General features: G+C 39.3%; 1 protein-coding gene across 7 annotated transcripts in view; it reads left to right on the top strand.

The window, feature by feature from the left end:
* ATXN7L1 (ataxin 7 like 1) overlaps window positions 1-19,455 on the top strand; it is a 117,169-nt gene that overhangs the window by 56,918 nt on the left and 40,796 nt on the right. Inside the window, exon 1 of one of the 7 annotated variants that reach the window (XM_080391927.1) lies at window positions 13,606-13,746. The exons of 5 other annotated variants lie outside the window; for them this stretch is intronic. In XM_080391927.1, the coding sequence (XP_080248053.1) occupies window positions 13,707-13,746 (40 nt within the window). In that variant the 5' untranslated portion in view covers window positions 13,606-13,706. Of the gene's footprint in view, window positions 1-13,605; window positions 13,747-16,807; window positions 19,434-19,455 lie in introns of those variants that run through there. One more of the 7 variants, XM_080391929.1, reaches the window with a different exon arrangement.

Genomic DNA, 19,455 nt, shown 5'->3' with positions numbered 1-19,455 from the left:
AGCTGAACCACACAGATCAGTCCCAATTGTTTTTTAAAAAGTTCCATTTAATGGTTAGTTTGGGGAAGGTCAGTTTGTTCTTAAATAATTCAACCCTCCAAGCTGAAGTAGGACCACAGATAGAGCACAAGCATGTTACATTGCGCAGGTATAGCTGGCTTCTTTGAGATCCACTTGGTTAGCAAGATGTATACTGGCGGTCTTCGGGAGAAATGGTTTTGGGGCTCTGAGTCTGCAAAATTTTTGCCAAGAATTTACATTAAGTTTTCTAAGATTTAATAAAGTTGAGTGGCCACATTGCTGCGCTAGTGCTGTTCCTTGCACACTCAGGTGTGGTCACCGTAATGTTAGCTGGTGCTACTTTTTGTAGGTAGCTGATGCTACCTTAGAGACTGCAGTTGAGTGTATTAAGTGTCTGATTCAAATCACTTGAAGATAACTTACATTGTCTATTTTTGTTGACTAAAAAATAAAGTATGCCTATTTGCAAAAACTAAGCTCTGCTTTTTTAACTAAGAACAAGAAGTTTAATTAGATCATTCAGAAATATGCATAAGAAGTGTTGCTGGGTGGAGCTGTAGTAATTAATAATTTGTGTAAATTGAAGAATGATAGCTATGCTGAGTATTGTATAGGAAGCTGTGCTGTGGCCTAAAGTAACTTTTGTGTGTTGATTTCTCTGTAAAAGGGATGAATGCTGAAATCTTGGGAATCAGTATTATTACAAAAAGTAAGATTTTATCATGTGGGCTTTGCACATGCTATCATGGTACAGCATGGAGACCTAGGCTTACCTGTCTTTAGGTGAAGACAGTATAGACATCTATATGTGAGGTAGTCATTCAATATTGGCTTTATCTAAGTGAAAGCAAAGGGAATTTTCATATAATTACACTGACATTTAGCAGCTTATTTTGATTACACAAAAAAATACTACAGGAGGAAAGGCTGAGCAAGTTATTTTATTGCCTTGTATTTTCACCGCGATATAAGAGTATCTCTGCTTTACCTTCCCTGCAAGCATTCCTTGGTATGCAGTGCTTCCCCCACACTGTGGGACTCAGCTGGGTGAACAGTGCCTCTCCCCATTAGTCATTGTTGCCTTCTCTACACTGCGTGCATGAAAGTAATTCTTTAAAGCAGTTGCTCATGGTTCATTTTTTAAAGATTATTTCATAATACACCATTGCAGTAGTACCTTCTTGTAGGCGTGGACCAGATCTTGGTCACTAAGCATAAGCAGGTTTATGTGGAATAAAAAGATACATTGCAAATAAATCACTACTTATTTCCTTTAGTTTCAAAACTGTTTGACTTTTGCCATTCAAACACAGCTTCCATTCACATGTTTGGGAAGCTTTTGAAAGCATATGAATGGTAACTTTCCCAGTTTTTCTGAAACTTAAGTAGTTCCAACAGTGTCTGCAGCTGGCTGCCTAATAAAAATAACTTGCATTCCTAGAAACATTAGATTGTATTGATGGCAAAAATGACTACACAATTTTGAAATATAACCTACATTAAAATATGTTTTGTCTTAGTTGATATTAATCTAAAGTAAAAGATTAACTGCAGTGATGTTGTGTTTTTATTAATGTGGTGTAGCCACTTAACAGCAAAGTTCTCATATTGTAGCAGTTTCCTTTTTAGCTTTGATTGCAATCCATCTATTCTTACATTATCAAAAGGCTTCCTGAAGTTTGTTGCTTGAATTGATCTCTTTCCTTAATGTGTGGAATATTCATGTAGTGTTGGCAAGAAATGCAATATCTCTTCACTTGTGGTACAAATGAACATTTAGATCTTCACACCTAGCAGTCTTACACTGTCTTTCATGCTGGTTTTTCTTTTGACCAGTAACCTAGTTTTATGTATTCCATGCTGACTTACTGGTTTTAGTATAGTGAAACTTTCTTTTGACGTGGAACTTAGTTTTAATGTAGTGGGATTTATTTTTTTTAAACTCTCAATTTAACTAAAAAAGTGTTCTTTTAATTAATTGAGAGAGGATAAACAGTGCAACTTATATTTCCAATTCATCTTTTATTTGAAAATTTTGGGGCAAATTAAAAATACAAAATGTTTTTATTGTAAAGTTTAAGTTCTAGAGAATTTTCAGTGGCAGGATTAGATTTTTTTTTGGAATTAAATGTATTGGTCTCACAAGTAAGGTACTAATGTTACTAGTATTGAGTCCCAAGTCTAGCAAGGTGCACTGAGTATAGAAGCGTTATAACAAATTCCCTGTGCCTCTGTATTACTTCTCTAATAGTCTTTTTTTAGATATGTAAAAGTCACTGATGGCATAGGTCTGCGTGTCCAGTAGGCTCAGCAGCTCTAAGTTATTCTAGTGTTTTATTCTTGAAAATGAAGCACACTGTTTTGTGGTGATACACAATGAATTAAGAGTTTTTCTCCTTTTGTATCCAGTTCTTTACATTTCACAGAATATTACTGTATGACTAGTTACTTACTCTTCCCACATTTGTCATGTCCTCTCCTCTGTATGAAGGCCATTACTGAAGGCAGCTAGTTAAGACCAGCCAGTGTGGTGCAAGTAAGTATCAGACGATTGATGCCAGACTGTCAGCGCTTGCCATTGTTTCCCAAAATAACATTGTTATAAAGAGGACAGCAGTCAGTGATGTTTTGCGGGAATAAACTGTTGAGTGTCAATGGTAAACGTTGGTAGATTGGAAGAAGGCAGTACGGGTTGGAGGCTCAGCTGTGAGAGCAGCACCAGGTCACAAGGTGCAGTGATGCTCTTCTCCAGCAAGGATTGATCACCGAGTGACAGCAGCGGTCCTTGTAAAATAAGCAAGAACCTGCTTTGACAGCAGCAAAACCTTCAGCAGCTTTACAATGTTATTAGCTCTCCAGGATGTTTTCTCTGTTGGTGTCATCAGTGCCCTTTTTACAGCTCTGTTGGCTATCACTGTGCCAGGTTGTCGCTCATTGGGCATCTAATGGGCACCTGAATTAATCTAATAGCATGCTGCTGCATAGGTGGCAGAACCCACCCTTCTCATCTCACCCTTCCTACCCGGTCTTGGGGTCCTCTTCCTGACCTGCAGTGCTTCCACTGCTCATCTTGCCCTGTAGTGACACTATTCAACTTGCTATTGAATAAAAGGAGAAAGCTATTTACTTTGATTATTTTTTTTCTTGTTGTTACACACCTTTCCTCCCTTTCTTTGGTTAGTTTTCAGCTGGTTTAGCAAGCTAAGCTCACCCAGCAGGGTGGCAGTGAATGCCAGAGACAGTGCAAGGAAAAAGCAGGGAGAATGCATGGTTGAGTAGCACTTACAGAGGCAACAGCAGCAGCAATTAATTATTAAATCAGCTCTGCCTGTCTTATCTAAACTACAATCTTAAAAGCGTATCTTTTGAAAAGGACACCTGACCTTGAAGATGAAAGAATTACTGTTTGACTTAATCTGAAAGTGTTATTTTTCAGGGCTATGCTGTTTGGATTTGAGGGGTGGGGGTTTTGGTAGTTGGTGTCTACAGACTGTTGATGTATCTAAGAATTGGTGGTTGTGTGCTGTTTTTTCCCCAAAAAGGCATGCTCATCTCTAACAGGAATTCACAGCCCTAAAGGGAGATGTGGTAGGGAGTAAATTTTAATGTGTGGAGTAACCCTGTTAATATTATAAAAAGACACAGGAAGTCCAGAAAGGCAACTCTAAAACTCCACATATGCTGACTGAATAGGATTACAGTAAAAGTTGTAAATTATAGAAAATTAGAATTAAATGGGGGAAAATGGGGAGGACTGCTGGACTGTGTAACCAGGACATTGCCTTCTGCAGCACTAAATTCAGGAGGGAAGAGCTAACAGATTGAATACAAGTTTGCGCAAGAACCTTATGAATTTTACTTATGGATTGCTTTTATTGTATAATATCTGAGCAAATGTATTTAATGACACAAAGGCTGGGGATCAGAACAAAAGAAGTTAGGACATTTTTATGTTTAAAACTTCTAAAATGTATTTTTTAATCATAAAAGTAAAATTTTATAATAACCATTATGTGGGAAAAAAATTCTGTAAGTCTGAGGTGGTACATGTAGTCACAGAGCAAATAATGGAAAAAAAGCTTTGATTTGTGATTCAGGAATTAAAATATCATAATAAAACCTGTATTCCTTCCATGCATGCAGGTGTCTTTAAAATGTTTTCTGAGTGTACTTTTGTATGTACAGATAAATCCACTCTGGACTATTTTTCATAAGTCAATATTGAGGTACATGTCAGCAAACAATTAAATACTGGTTTCATGGTTTAAATCAACTTCTGTGCAACTTGCAGTAGATTTTTGCAGTACTGTCAAACCATGCATGCCCACAGGACCTGAAAATTAAGTGAATTTAATTTAAATCTATATCACTAAATCTAATGTGAGAGTAAAAGACTAACTGAAATAAAACAATTAGTTGATTTAAGTCATTAAGAGATAGCACCTAGGACCTAGGATTGTGGAATTTCACAGCGAAAATGTTAACAATGGGGTGCTTGTGAAGATGTATGCAGCACTGCACACATCAAGCAACAAATTTGCTCGTTTCTGTTAAGTGATTAAAGGATACATTTGAGACCTTTTCCATGTAACACCTTAAGGAAGCAATATGTGTATGAGGACAAAAGTACTAAACTTAAGGAAAGCACTACAATGTACAGCAGCATTGCTCCCGTAAGAAATACTATTTTTGCATATTTTATTTGTGCATTCATTACCTCATTGTGTATCATTTACCATGTAAAACTTCTTTAAAAATATTCAAAAGCTTTCAGAATAGAGCAGTGGAAAAAAGTTGTATGATAGAAGTACTGAAGGATCTGTTGTCTCCATGAGCTTGCTTGAAGAATTGCAGATTTAAGTGTTGGAGAAGGAATGTTTGTTCCTTGTTGGATTAGTTTCATCAGCTGTCCTAGAAGCATGTAAGTGTGATGCTGCACTTGTGGTTTTACTGCTGAGCTCCATGGCACGGGTGAGGTGCCCAAATGTTTGATAGCATCATTTATAAGCAATTGAGAACAAGGAATGGGTTTTATGTGATTGTCTTTCCAAAACGTAGCTAGAATTAATAGTGTACAGTGTGATCACTTCTTGATAGTTCAACTTGCTTAGATAATTTAGGTTAAAAGTTTTAAAGCAAGAAAACTTCAACTCAAAATGGAAACAAAATTTTGTTCTTAACTTTGTTGTTACAATGCTTTATTTTTAATAAGGGAAACTTATCTGTAAGGAAGCCCTAGGAATCATGACCAAGAAAGAGAAATCCTAGATTTCTTTCTAGAAATGCTAGACATTAAATAAGCATTTTCAGAAAAGATTATGTTTTTCCTAAGAAAGAAGATGGTAGCTTGTCTTTTCTTACGCTGTTACAGTATTTGAAGCTATTTTTAAAATGTCACTTGTATGAGTATTGACATCTAAATGGGCAACACCACCTTGACCTGGATGAAGAATGAAAATGGAGAGAACTATGTGTGTCATACATCTCTGTATGGGAAGGATGGGGCAAACCTCATGCAAGGACTGACTGCTATCAAGTGAAAGGGACTGGAGTAGCTTCCTTGCTTGAAATACGGGCAGATCTCAGATGCATGGATTGGGCAAGCAGAAACACATGGAGTATCTAGGGTATGGATATATCTCAGGCCTTCTAGGATTTCCTAGAAATAATAGTCTAATTTATGGATTTAGGAGTGAACTGTGCAGAACTAAGGCACTCCTCAGTTAAACCTCTGTTCATTGCTTTTCATTTCCAAGAGGTTAAACGAGAAGCTAGAATGCCATGGCCTTTCTGGAGCAGCTGCTGTGAAAATTCAGGGCTGCTGAGGCATCAGTCTGATCTGTAGGGTAACCTAAGCATAACTGAGTATCTGTCAAGCAGCACTTATTAGTCAGGCTTTGTACTTTTCCTCAGTATAACAACAGTTGTTTGATTTATTTATGAAGGTCTATGATGCTTTAAGAGTAGCAGGGGTGTTTTATAGGCCACAAAGAACTTCACAGAGCACGTTTCTGAAACTGGATCAGATACTTGACCTGTTGGAGTTGTTGAGTCAGGATCCTTGGAATTCATAGAAATCAGGGGGCCCTCTCCTGTTTCCTGCTAAATATGGTTTAGATGAAATATCTATTGGTACTTTTTACCCAGCCATCTGCGGAGTTTTAAGAGACTCTTCTGAAATTATCTCTGCAGGCAAAACCAGTACAATTTTGGCTTTCCCCAGTGCTCTGACTTGCACTTCTCTTGACACCCCTCTTCTGTCCTTTGGTGTTGAAATATCCGTGGCATTGAAACATAAACCTGATTTGGGGCTCAGAATGGGTTTAATATGCAATTACAGAAAACCCAGAAAGACTTCATACAGCTGCTACTCAAATATATATGTACTGGTATTTTGTTTCTCTGTCAGGTTAGATTTTTTGCCTGAAGTCTGTTCTGTTGTTTTTGCTGGTGCTGAATTGCTGAAGCTGTAGCCTTGTTTCTAGGTGGGGAAAAAGACCCCTGCATGTTGACCTACCTAGCAGTATGAGAAAACAAAATTAAATTTGGCACTATTTTAGGCCCACACAGCTTTAGCAAGAAACATGTATACTCCCAGCAGATTGGACTCTTGTTTCTGCATTTTAAAGTTTTAGTCCCAGAACGCATTCCAGACTAGGCAGTCTCCGTGTACTGGGTACTAAGAAATGTTCCCAGGTTCAAGTAGCTTAAATGTGCAAGCTGTCTGATAGTGCCAGTGTCCATCAGGAAAGCACTTAATATTTATATTTGGAACCTTCTATTGAAAATTCTGTCAGAATATTCTTCTGATGCACAGCACACAAAAGTTGCTATAAAGTGCTGCTGGCGTATCACTTGATTTTTTCAGTGTGGACAAACCCAGCTCCATCAGTCCACAACTAACTACAGAAATTAGATCTTTTCAAGATAGGATATCAGGGTGTTTTTAAGACTAACTCGGTGCTGACATCAGGTAAGTTAATGTCTATATCAAGACATAAATAGGCAGTCTCCTTGATGTTTTTATGTAGTACTACTATTACCAGAGCCACATTCATAGCCTGAAAAAAAGCAGGTTACAAAGGAATCGCTATTAGCTGCTCCTTATTTCTTAGTCACTTAATTAAAGCCTGTGAGATGAGCAAAGAGAGTGATCCTTTACCCAAAAAATCCTTCCCACCTACCCCACCCCCCATATTACCTACAATGAATTGTACTTCTGTTGGTTTGTTTTGTTCTCCACCTTTTTCCAGATTGTGTTCTGTATCTAAAACTTACGTATTAAGATTCTAGAGTTAGAAAATAATTAATTACTGTGCAATATTTTCTCTGTATGATTGACTGCAGAACTTGTCTATCATTAGCACAAACTGTCTCTGTTAGCATCGTATTGTATGAAGAAAACTATTTACAAGAAGTTAATCTATAAGGTTCTATATAATCTATAAGTAACACATTCATCTGTGGTCTTCATCTCAACTGTGAAGTCCTCTTCTATTTAAATAAGCTTTCTGATACTGTTGATAAGTTCCTTTTTTTTAGATTGAAAATGAAAGCGTTGGTTATCACTTCCTGAAACATTTAGTTCAGGCAATCTATTGATGGATCACTTGAGATGCCTTATATTAAGACAGAGAAAACGGTCAATATCCTAATTGTACCTTAAACAAAAGCTAATGTTAGCTTTGCTTTTCAGAAGATGCATTTTTATTTTCAGATAGCAAAAGGATTATTTTGAATTTACTTCTGCCAGGTTGTTTGCATGGTTCTATGCATACACCCCCCACCCCCCCACCCCCCACCCCCAATTCTGGTATGTTTTTTTGTTTAAGAAGTTAACCCTTCTTTAGCATTACCCTTTGTTATATTTTAAACATTCAGAACCACACAATGACTTAATGGCCATTCAAGACCCACGATAATGACCTTTATCATGTACTCATGTGAGGCAGCAGTCAGCACTCACTTTGCAGCAGCCTTGCAATCCTGTGGATCCCCAGGATTATGTGTTACAGCATACTCCACAGGCATGAACCTGAGATGCACAAATAGGTATTAGCAGTGTCTAACATCCTAGCCAGCTTTGCTGGAGCTTTTTATGGGCATAAAGTTTTGCTGGATTTTTTTTCAAGTCAGTTTTAAACTTTTAACTATTTGTCTTATTATTTATTTACATGTTGCTATTACTTAGCTGTTATTTCTGTACCTATTACTTGTTTCTCTTCTGCTTATTTCTGCTTCAGTATGTTGTTTTGTTTCATTATTTTTTTGCTTCAGTGATTGCCTCTTCTGTGAGGCATGTATACCTGTAGTGTATACTTTCTTACACAGAAATCCTGGGGAAGGACTCAGGATAATTTTGCTTATGTGTGCTTATGCCCCAAACATACAATCTGTTTTATTTTTTACTTCAAGCCTCATGTTCAAATTAAATTAAAAAAAACAAACAAACAACAACAACAAAAAACCCCAAACAAAACACAAACCAACAGATTATGTACCTTCAAAGATCTGTTGGCTAAATTTCTGGGCTTTATTTTAGGTCCAGTTGGGTCAGCATGTCTTCTACCCTATTAAAACTGCTGCCAGGAGGACCCGCAGTGCCCACTGAAGAGCTTGCTTACCGTAACTAATTTTTGACAGTGCTGGTTCCATGTTTTCACACTCCCCATCCGCTTTCTCTCTTCTTCCAAGGCCTCAGGCAGAGGATTTTGTGATTAAAAAAGAAACTGGAATAAATTGGGGCCATTCCTGCTCTACTGGGATCCCAGCGGAGTCAGGGAGGGTGCACAGCCAGGGAATGCAGCACTCTAGAGAACATCTTCCAGCTTAATTTCCTGGGGAACACTGCTCCACGCACATGTGCAAATGTACAGAATTTAATCCTAAAACATTTGTAAGTACCTTATGATTTGAGCTTATATTTGTTGGTATGCTTCATGTTGGACACAGCTGTGAGAATAAATTTGCGTTTAAACTTGGGTCCTATGCTGGTGTCCTGCAAACTGTTGAGTTTGGCTGGTTTTAGTGGACAAGCCAACAACTGCTCAGCTGCGAGAGATGTTGCGTGTTTGTGGGGGGAGCCGAGGGGCTGCCCTTTCAAATGTGGTTGAAACAAGTTTGTTGTAATGGCATCGGGTAAGGCTTAAACACACTTCCATTCCACATCTTGAGAGTGATGCTGAAGGATTTCCAGCTACTGGGGAACCCACCATTTCCCGCAGCAGTCGGCTGCCTGAGGGCTGCTTTAACACACGGAGTTGTGCTGCTGCAGAGCTCAGCTTGCTGATGTAGCTTTTTATTTTGGGTGGTGACACCACAGCTTGGAAATCTGTGTGAGTGTGGAGTACTTTTATGAAGAAAAATAGGTGATAAAGAGCTTAGTGTTTACCCAGGAGCTGACTGTAACAGGATCTTAGTTCTGGGTCTGCTTGGACACCGCTGGGTAAAAATCAAAGATAATCAGAATCTCAGAAGCTGAATTTTTTATTACCGGTTACCATGCATTATTCCATGGATTTTAGCAAGTGCTAGATTCTGAGAGAGGCAGACGGAGCACGTAACCCTACTGGAGTGGCTGAAGCTGTGGTATGGTGGGCTCGTCATCTGCTCGAAGGGCTTGCTTTCTGTAAGCCCGCCTAAACTCCCTGCGGAGTTTGACAACTTTTCAGGCGAAGAATGAAGGGATAAATGAAACGGGGGTTTCACGACGAAAATTTTTGCATTTGCTGTGCCAATCCCGAGGTTTTCCTGCTCGTCGAGTTGAACAGGGACGTCAAAAAAAAAAAAAAAATTTAAAAAAGAGCCTCGCGGGAGCATGCGTCATTAAGTAACGCCTCTTGTTTCCGGAGCGCGGGCGGGCGGCGGGCCCGGGAGGGGGAGCTGCGGGGCCGTGCACCGGGGCAGGGCGCTGCGCGGGGGGGGGGGGTGAGCGTCAGCGTGGGCCGCCCCAGACCCCGGGTGGGTTTGTTGCCGCTGGGGACCCGCGGCTCGAGAAAGCTGCTGTAGGAGCCGCACGGGGCTATAGGGCACGAGTGTTCCTGGAGGGGAACACCCGCACTTGTAGATAGCTGCGTAATGCGCAGGCAGGTGGCTGGGGTTGGCAGCAAGAGTCTTACCCAGGCGAGGCGAGAGGCGGAAGGGTGCGAGGGTACCGCCGAGGGTACCGCTGTGGCTCCCGCCCTGCACCGGGAGGTTTCTCCTGGGCCGAGCTTGGTGCAGGAAGGCTAAGTGCAGCGCTGGCCGGCCTGCCGCCTGCCTGTGGCAATGCCTCCTGTGGAGTGAAGACCTTTTAAATCCGGCCTAGTAGTTTATAATAACGTAAGCAAGCAAATCAGAAGTACATATATGAAGGGGGCAAGAATAGTCATCCATTACTTTAGCTTTGGTTTTAGTATTTTAGAACAGGAAGTGCCAATACTGGAACTTAAAGCATAACCAGAACTTTGACCCTTGCTTATCTGTACTGTGACTTATTTTTTTTCCCCCCAACTATATTGGCATGTTGTTGTGCAAATAGGATAGCTCGTGTTGCTTACAGTCTTAGAATCTAATACAGTCTGTGATTTTTATTTTTATATGCAGAAACTACACAAATTACTGCAAAGATCTTTAACTTGAGAGCAGATGCTAAGCTCACAAACTAATTAGCGAGATCTAACTAGAAAGTTAGCTAGACCCATATATGCAAAGAAGTTACCATGTTTTCTCCCTTATGCGTAGTATGTGTTTGTATGTCCTATGTTTTGCTCTGCCACATACATTTTACAAGTGAGAATGTGGTAAACAAAAAATAGTGCAAACTGCATCTGATTACATTGGTAATAGGTAGTAGTTTAGAATTATATAATTCACATGGTGTTTCTTTAATTTGATTAATAACATGACAGTGGTAGCAAAGCAGTTTAAACACAGTGTGCCACTGTAATGGGAAACTGCTGACTCTTGAATTAGAAGCTGTCAACTTTTTTATGGACTCTTTTATATATATTCCATAGAGCTTTTCAAATAAAGAACAAGGCAATTGTTGAGCATTTGCTTTTGGAAGCTTTGATATGGTTCTAGATATGTACGTTTAAATGAAAAGGAAATGAGTACTTTCATGATACTGAACTATTCTTTACATATATTTGATTTCTCTCAGAGGAAAAGAGGGAGAGGGATTACCTGCAATCTCTAAGGGCTATATAGTATCAGGTTTAATGTCAGCATTACTGCTTTACCTCTGCTATGCTGTAGTATGAATTACAGCTGAATTATTTGCTGTGTGCATGGATTACAGCCTCCCTCTATTTGTACTAATGAACTTAGAAGGAGAAAAACTGAAAGTTCTGTATCTCCATTACATTATTTTTTAAATGGTTATAACTATGAAATCTAAGTAACACCAGAGTTTTCAGGGGAAAAAAGAAAACCTACTTATTTACCTGAAACCAGTGGTATGTGATAGATGTGTTAGCTCTCTAAATTTGGCTGTTAAATGAGCTCTGATTTCTGTGAAGATGAAAATGTCCTGAGGTATCTGACCAGTATTGCTTTATATTTAATTAAAATACAAAAGCAGTATAGAATAATTTGTGTTAAACTCGCTGTGTAACAGATTTTGACAGGTAATTATGAAGAAGACAGAAGTCATACAAAAGTAGTCCATATCACTACAGTATTTAATAATTTTACGGTTAACCAAAGGGGGGGGGGGGGATGGAAGATTTGTGCCTGGTAACCTGGTATAAAATAATTAAAAAGAGAGAGAGATCCCTGATACAGGATGAATCAGGGTTGCTTGCAAAAGCAGATTCTGTAAGCCTATTTCAATATACTGAATCTACGAGGCTGCATCTGGGTGCAGCAATACATGCTGTATTTGCAGGACGAGAGCAGCCTATTCTAGGAAGCAGTTGCTGAAAGACTCAAGCTTATATTACGCAGCGTGCCTGGTCTCTATGCCTACACTGTAATTCAGCCATAGATTAATACCAGGTTGAAGCCAAAGGTAAGCCAGGAATGTTTTGAAAGGGAGGAAGAGCAGAAATAGAATTTGTGTATCTGATCTGTGGTACGACCGCAGCCGTAACACATGAGGCCTGATGCCAGCTGCCATGCTTTGCTCTGGGGCCTTCAGGACATAAAATTTCACTGTCTTTTTGCAAGCGCCACCTCTGAAGTTCTCTGAAAGTCTTTCACGGTCTGTTGCTAATCAGGTTCCTGGCTAGGATTGATACCTTGAGGTGGGGGGAGCAGTAATGTAGCAGGAAGTTTATAACTGCAGTTCACGTGTATGTGCTTGACAGACAGGCAGCCAATTTACTTGGAAGTTACAGGCTGAAATTTGCTGTGGCAGTGGCCCCCAGGAAGGGGAAATATATTGGGTGTCTTTCTTCAAACCTTCTATCAACTGAGACTTTCAACAGGACAGTGAGGTAGTGCAGTGGTTTTGCATTTATGGTCTTCCCTAGTTTGATGGGGCTTAGCGGGGGAAGGAGGGGAGTGTTGACCTAATTTTGTTACAGTAGATAAGAGGTGAAAACTTCTAAACCTTTGGTTGATTTGACTTGTTGAATGTTTAATAGTCTTTTGCTCCTGGTTGTTTACAGTAATTGAGCCCTTTCCCTTCTAGTGCTTGTGCTGCTGTCCTCATTTAGTATGTATTCCAAGATAAATACCATACAGGAGACCTGCAAATACTGTACAGCTGAAGATATCTTTCTGGTTTTGTTTGCCGAATGTTACACCTTCCAAAACATGTTATCCACTAACATTGAGAATAAACTTCATGTCCTAAGATGAAACAGTGGAGAAAGACTATAAACCTCTAACTTCCACTGCTGCCACCTTTTAGGCAATTGCCATTTAGGAATCTGAAATGTAAGGAGAAATAATAACTAAAACTGCTAGAGTTCTCTGATAAGTAATACCTATCACAGTGAAATTTGGTTTTGAACTATTGTTTTTCTTGAATTACTTGTTTTTCAGACCTTAAGCAACCTGGGAAATCAAAGCATTTGGGGCTAGGGAGGAAGAAAGGAGGGGTAATAAGGTTGTAGCATTTGGACCTGCAGATTTCCTCGAGTGTTCTGTTGGGATATGTCTGCCTCATCCTGTGCTTTGTGACCCTTCATTTCTTGCTGTCACTCGAAACTACTTGAGCAGTTCTCTGCTACGCATTGTGCTCTTCATTGTAAATAAACCTTTTTCTCTCAGTATTTAGATACAGTAGGCAAATCCCAGGGGTGATAGTTCAGGCATGGTTAGTTTTGGTTCACTTGTTAGCCATTGCTGGTTAAATCTGCTGTACTGTCTAGCTACCAATTGGCAGACTCAGCAAAAAGCTTTAGAAAAGACTTGCTCTGTGATCCATTTGCCAAATAGAGAGTTTAGTTCCTCCTCTGTAATCAAGCTGGAGTCAGCTGATTATAGCTGAGATTTTTCATGCCAGTATCCTTTTCGTTGTCCTTTCCCTGCCTCTTTGGTCAAGTGACTCCCATTGCTGGAAGAAAATAAACTGAATCTCAAACTCCTCCAATTTAGAAGTATCTCTTGTTATCTTTAAACAGTAGGATTTCTATCAACTATAGCAGCAGCAGTCTGATGAGGAGGGACAACTTCCAGAAGAGTCTAAAGAGCATAAAGTCTCTTCTGGAGTTTGCTATCTCCTGACAGATGGAAAAAGGTTTCAGCCCTTCAGCATGAACACAGATATTCTGATTCAGAGGAAGCAATTGGCAGGTATGAAATACAATGTTGGATTTTTTTCCATTTCCCTCCCTCCCTACCTTTTTATTTCACTGTCAGTTTCACTTTTGGCATTGTGGCCAGGAAAACAGCTTCAAGCTGGATTGGTATTGTCTGTTGCTGTGTTTTCCTTACAGTTAGGAAAGCACTTGTGTTTTAAGCTTTCCCTTATTTAGAATATCTGGTTTAAATGACTTAACTGTAACACATAATCTCAAGTGACCTCACAGCCCAGTCCCTCTGCACGGAGGCCATCCCAGCTGTATTTGGGTTTATTAGTGTTTGCCATGCTGGCTGGTGCCTGGCTCCTGCGTTGTCACAAGTATCTTGTGCTTGTCTGCACCGAGCTCCCCAGCTCCCTGACGTCCAGGCAGAGGACGCAGCCCTGACGCAGCATGGCAGGAATGTATGCAGCCAGCTCGGGCTTGACACTGTGCCTGAGTTAATAAAAATTCTTGGGACCCAAAGCACGGAGGTAACGCTGCAAGGCAGCAGCTTGTCTCGAGCCAGTTGCCATTTTCACCAGTGCTCTTGCCTTTGGAAATGCCATACAGACACAACTGAAGAGCCTTATTTTAGGTTTTAAAAGAAGGACTTCAGTCTTAATGCTGAAAAAAAGTTGTTGCATAATTTCTGGACCCATGCTGTCCCTAGAAGTATAGGAACATTTGCACCGAGCTGCACCTAGGCTAATGAGCCCAGCTGGAGCTGATTTGTTTCTGCATCTCTGGTACAGATAATCTGACCATGGATAATTGAGTGTTGACTCTATAAATAACCCACTTTGAAATCCTTGTCTTAAAATTGTTTTCTCTTCTTCCTGTTTGCTTCCAGTCTTACTCTCTCTGTAATCATTTCTTGGCTGACCAAAGGCTACTCTCATCTCTTGACAAACAGATGTACTATTCACTCTTCCCACCTGAAATGACATGTTACACCAAGCATGGGTGAAGCCAGGTTCTAGCACACTACAAAAAGCCAGCTAAGCCCTGGTAGGAAATAACCATCCTAATATGTTTTACTTACGCTCCAATTGACTCTGGTGGTTTAAATAAAAAAACACTGATACATGTCAAACATTTGATACCTTGGAAAGTTGTTTATTGCATGCTTGTTCTCAAGAACATATCTCATAGTTAATTGTCTTCAGGTAAAACTGATACCTTCATATGGACTTGCTTGCAAGTTGGACTTCTAATGATCTTGGTTTGTTTGCTTACTGTCCGTGTTAAAACTCACAAGAATTCTTCTGAGTTGAGCTGTGCCTGGTTTAAATGAGAACTGAGGGTTTTCCCCCAGTGAGCTTATGTAAGTAATTATAGAAAGTAATTAGAGTGCCTCATAGGAAAAAATATCCTGTGTCATCACCTGATGAGAATCTACACATCTATTTTTTTCCTAAAAGCTGTTTGTTGTTTTTTTTTTTAAATATAATATGTGTGTGCTTCTGAGAAGTTGCATAGGAAGTCGGAACCACCTGCACAGGGTGACAGGTTGTTCAAGGCATTGGAAGTGGTAGGAGGGAAAGCTGTGCCACAGTGCGGTTCATGCACCTTTGTAGGTAGTTGTAACGGAAATCTTGTGTCTCCCCTGTGCCACTTCTGCCACACTGATTCATGACGGAGGCAGCATAAGTGGGTTAGCAAACTTGGAATGTCTTAAATTCAGATCTGCACTCTAATCACTGTGTGGCCTTGGAAAACACCTTTCTTCACACACTGACCATGCTTCACAACATTTTGGAAGTCTCAATTTGTTATTAATTTTATAGTAGATTGAAAAAACTGAGTAAAGGGCCATTTGAAAGAAAACTTCTATATAGGTAAAACAGACATTTAAAATTGTAAGTATAAAACACTCTCTCCCCTGCAGGGAGCGAAGGGAAAGCTTTTACAGTTTATCCAAAACAAGTAACTTGTAATACATTTATATTTGTTACAGTGAGGAATGGTTAAGAGGTGCATTCAGAGGCAGAACATGAAGTAGTTAACACTTGGACTCTCAGATGTTGATTTGCGTCAATTTCATTCATGTGCAGTTAGGTCCAAGTCTCCTTATTTTGCACAGTTAGAAGTCATAAATGATGCAAGTTAAAGTAGAAACTGTCTTTCTAGATCTAGATTGCATGTAAATATAGAACTAAAGAGATTTTTAAGGGAGAAGAACAGGTAAAAAATGCTGTATAAACCCAGTTCTGTATTTGGGTATGTCCTTTGGTGTTGTCTGTTCAGTTTTGTTGTGTAGAAGGTTCAGCTTGGTGGTTTGTTTGTAGGAGCTGGAAACATGAACAGGTGACCTCTGCAGAAATTATTTTGCACATCTGCTTTGGAGGGTGTGTATTAGGGGGTTATCACTTGTGGGTATTCCTGCAGCATTCTAAATAATAGATTTTATTATCTATGGCAAATAATGTGCATGAAAGATGAGTGAGCTGATTTATTTAAAATGTCTGGATTGAGGAAATATTCTGCACTGACAGTTATGCTGCTTTTGTAGCAGGGTTTGATAAAGCAAATTGAAACTTAAATACAAGCTCATTCAATTTTCAAAACAAAACAGTGTCCTTTGTTGGGCAGATCTTTTGGGTTACCTGGATTTTCAAAAGATGTCAGAATATTCCAAGGGGATTAATTTGATGCCTGGGAATATCCATGAGAAGTGGCCAACACAGAAAAAGCAAGTAAAAAAAATTATATAGAAATTTTAACTTGAGTTTCCTGAAATAATTATTGTAACAATGTTACTACTAGTAGTAGTAATAATAATAGCAATAAGGCTTATGTGATTATACCAATTTTGTCTAAGAATTTTTAACTCTTTGCTGATTTGGTCCAAAAATACGAAGTTTCAGCAATCTTGTGAAAATTAGCAACTGTGAAGAGACACCCTAACTAATGTGCCCCAGGGGAAGAGTATTTCTTGTGCTTGTACTGACAGTTGTTACATATATACCTACAGACCAGACAAAGCTTATGCTGTCTCTTTCTTTGGGGGGTGGGGGGGGTGGGGCAGAGTGGAGCAAAAAACTGGAAACAGGGTGAAATGGGGAGGGTGCTGGGGGGGCAGTGAAACTCAGGTTAACAGAGATGGAGCAAATTTAGGGATCAAACCCACGGATTTTTAGAAAAACATTTTCCATTATTTCTGAGCTTAGAAAACAGCTTGTTAAGAAATACATTGTTTTACCAGATGCTTGTTTTGGAACCTAAGCAACAGTTAGAGCTGAAAAAGCCAGAAGGTTTAAACAATAGATCGTATAAAAGTCCTGCAAAGCTATTATTCTGGGCTGATTTCAGTAAAGTTACTGGTTTTGTACAAGTTTCTTCTAAGGAATGATGAAACGAGCTGATGATGTGTTATCTTGATATTGAATAAAATCTGACATGATACTATGCACAAAAACAGATTGAGAACTTAAGTCTCCTAAAATCGGTAGCTTGTTTTCTCCGAGTTGTGGTACAGCATTGTTTTTTGCCAAATCACCTCAACAGTCCCACCTCACTCTTCTATGGCTTATCTTTTCCTATCTGTAAAAAAAAAGAAAAAAAGAAAAGAAAAAGAGAAAAAAAAAGGAAAAAAGCAGTTATATCTGTTTGGATTAAGTAAAGCTTTAAAGAAGTATAAGTTTTCTGTAATAGTTTTATGATTGATAAGGGGAAACATCCAGTGAGTTCCTAAACCAATAATATGCACGAATTACTTTTGTTACTGTGTTGTAAATATTGTTAAAGATGGAAATAGAGATACAGTGAAATATTTTACTTGATAAGTATAAGTAAATAAAAATATGTATCATCAGATGACCTTGAATGTGAAAGATCTCCCTGAGGCCGGAGGGAACAGGCCTTTTTGTTACACAGTATGTGAGAGGATGGCAATGTTAAATTTTCCCCTTTGTGTCTGGGTATTTGGAGGAATGAATAGGTGAGTTGCTTTTAAATTTATATAATTGATAAACTAGAGTGCTGTTTCTCTTGTAGTTCAGTGTTAAATGTGAAGATGCTTTTTTTTCTTACATCCAACAAACAGCCAAATAAAAAAAATCACATTATAAAGCCACCCACAAAATTCTGAGTTGTCAGTGGTGTTTACCTTTGCTTGAAGGGAAGTACCGTTGCTTGATTGCTAGAAATATTTTGGCATTCACCTGATGTATCTGCCCTAATTTTAGGGCTGATAATATTCTTTGCTGTGAGAACAAAAATGGAGGAAATACCATTACCACTGGTCAGCGGGTAGTAAGATACCAGTGCAGAGGAACCCGTGCAAAAGCATAGTGAGGGTTGGCCTTGTGGTATAAGCCCTGGACACGAGTTATGGGATGGTATTGACCTCAGACACTCCCAGACACATCAGAGTGGCTCACTAGTTTCATGATGGACAACCAGAGCATCTCCTCCAGCAGAAAGGGAAATTTCTGTGCTTAAGCTTTCCTTGCTTTGCTTTGGTGGAGTGTCACTCAAGAAAGGGTGTACCTGGGATTTGCTTGCTCTGTTACTTCGTTTTTGCCCAGGGATTTTTGGCATTGCTGAGCAGAGAAATGTGTATGACTTATAGTTGAAAATTGTTAGTTTTTCTGCAGTAGCAGTGCATCAGGTGGCAAACGCTGATTACGCATGTGGAATTGTGTCATTACATGAATTGATGAATTCCTACTTAAATCTCAAACTCTTTTTTTTTTAAATCAAGTTAATACCCTAAATCATTAATATCCCCTTCTATAGCTGAAGAAACAGGCCTTGACATCCAAGTTAAATCTAGGTCTTCCAGCTCAGTGATGTGAAGACTGACATTGTCACCAGGGCAAGGTATTCACTCTTCCATCATTTTCCTGATACATCAGTGATACTTTGGAGCTTTGTCTTTAGATCTCAAAATCCTTCCAAAAGAAGCAGACAAGTACCCAGCAGCTTCATTTTACATTTAGTGTAATTTATCACACTATTTGAAGCATATTTTTGCCGTGCTGGATTTCCGTTTGACCCTTTGGTGGTGGTTGGGTTTTTTTTTTTTTGTCTACCGAAGAGGAATGGAGGTATTTTGGGAAATGCTGACTGTGTGGCTTTTTATGGAATTCAGCCATTTTTAAAAGTAATTTAGTGACATTCTAGAGATTATTCCTCCTGTCTCTCATAATTACCCTGTCAAATGCCAAGTTATCCCATAAATAAAAGATTTTTCAGGAAAACAGCAGGTTCATCCTACTGTGTTAAATACAAGTGCCCTCCTCCTTTCCTGAATCAAGAAAGAAAAAAAAATAATGCAGTGTCTTCCTCTAAATATACACTTGTGTGTTTTGCTGCTTTTAATTTTGTACTTTGTTCATTTCTGCAGTTACTTGAGTTGTATCAACGATTATAAAAAAAAAAAAACCACACCACCGCAGCCGTTTTCAGCTCTTGTTGTTCTTGGCACGGGATCAGTTCTGGTGTCCAACTGGTAGGACCTGAAACTTGGTGCTTAACAAGTGCCTGTAGTCAAAACAGTTGGTGTGTGCAAGCGCTGATCTGGTATTTGCTGCAGCAGGTCATCTGCCTGATTTTTTACCGTGTGCAGAATACCTAATCACGTTGCTGTGTTTCTCTGACGGCATCTGTGGCAATGTGAATCGTTTCACGTTCCAAAAGTACATGTTTACAGTCGTCGTAGAATCAGATTAAGTTGGCAGCCTGCTCTTCTCTGTAAGTGGCTCAGTTTACATTT

The sequence above is a fragment of the Falco punctatus genome (genome assembly GCF_963210335.1).
Source record: "Falco punctatus genome assembly, chromosome: 6".
Classification (NCBI taxonomy): Eukaryota; Metazoa; Chordata; class Aves; order Falconiformes; family Falconidae; genus Falco; species Falco punctatus.
Note: the sequence above shows the minus strand (reverse complement) of the source record. Positions and strands in the feature narration are given on the sequence as shown.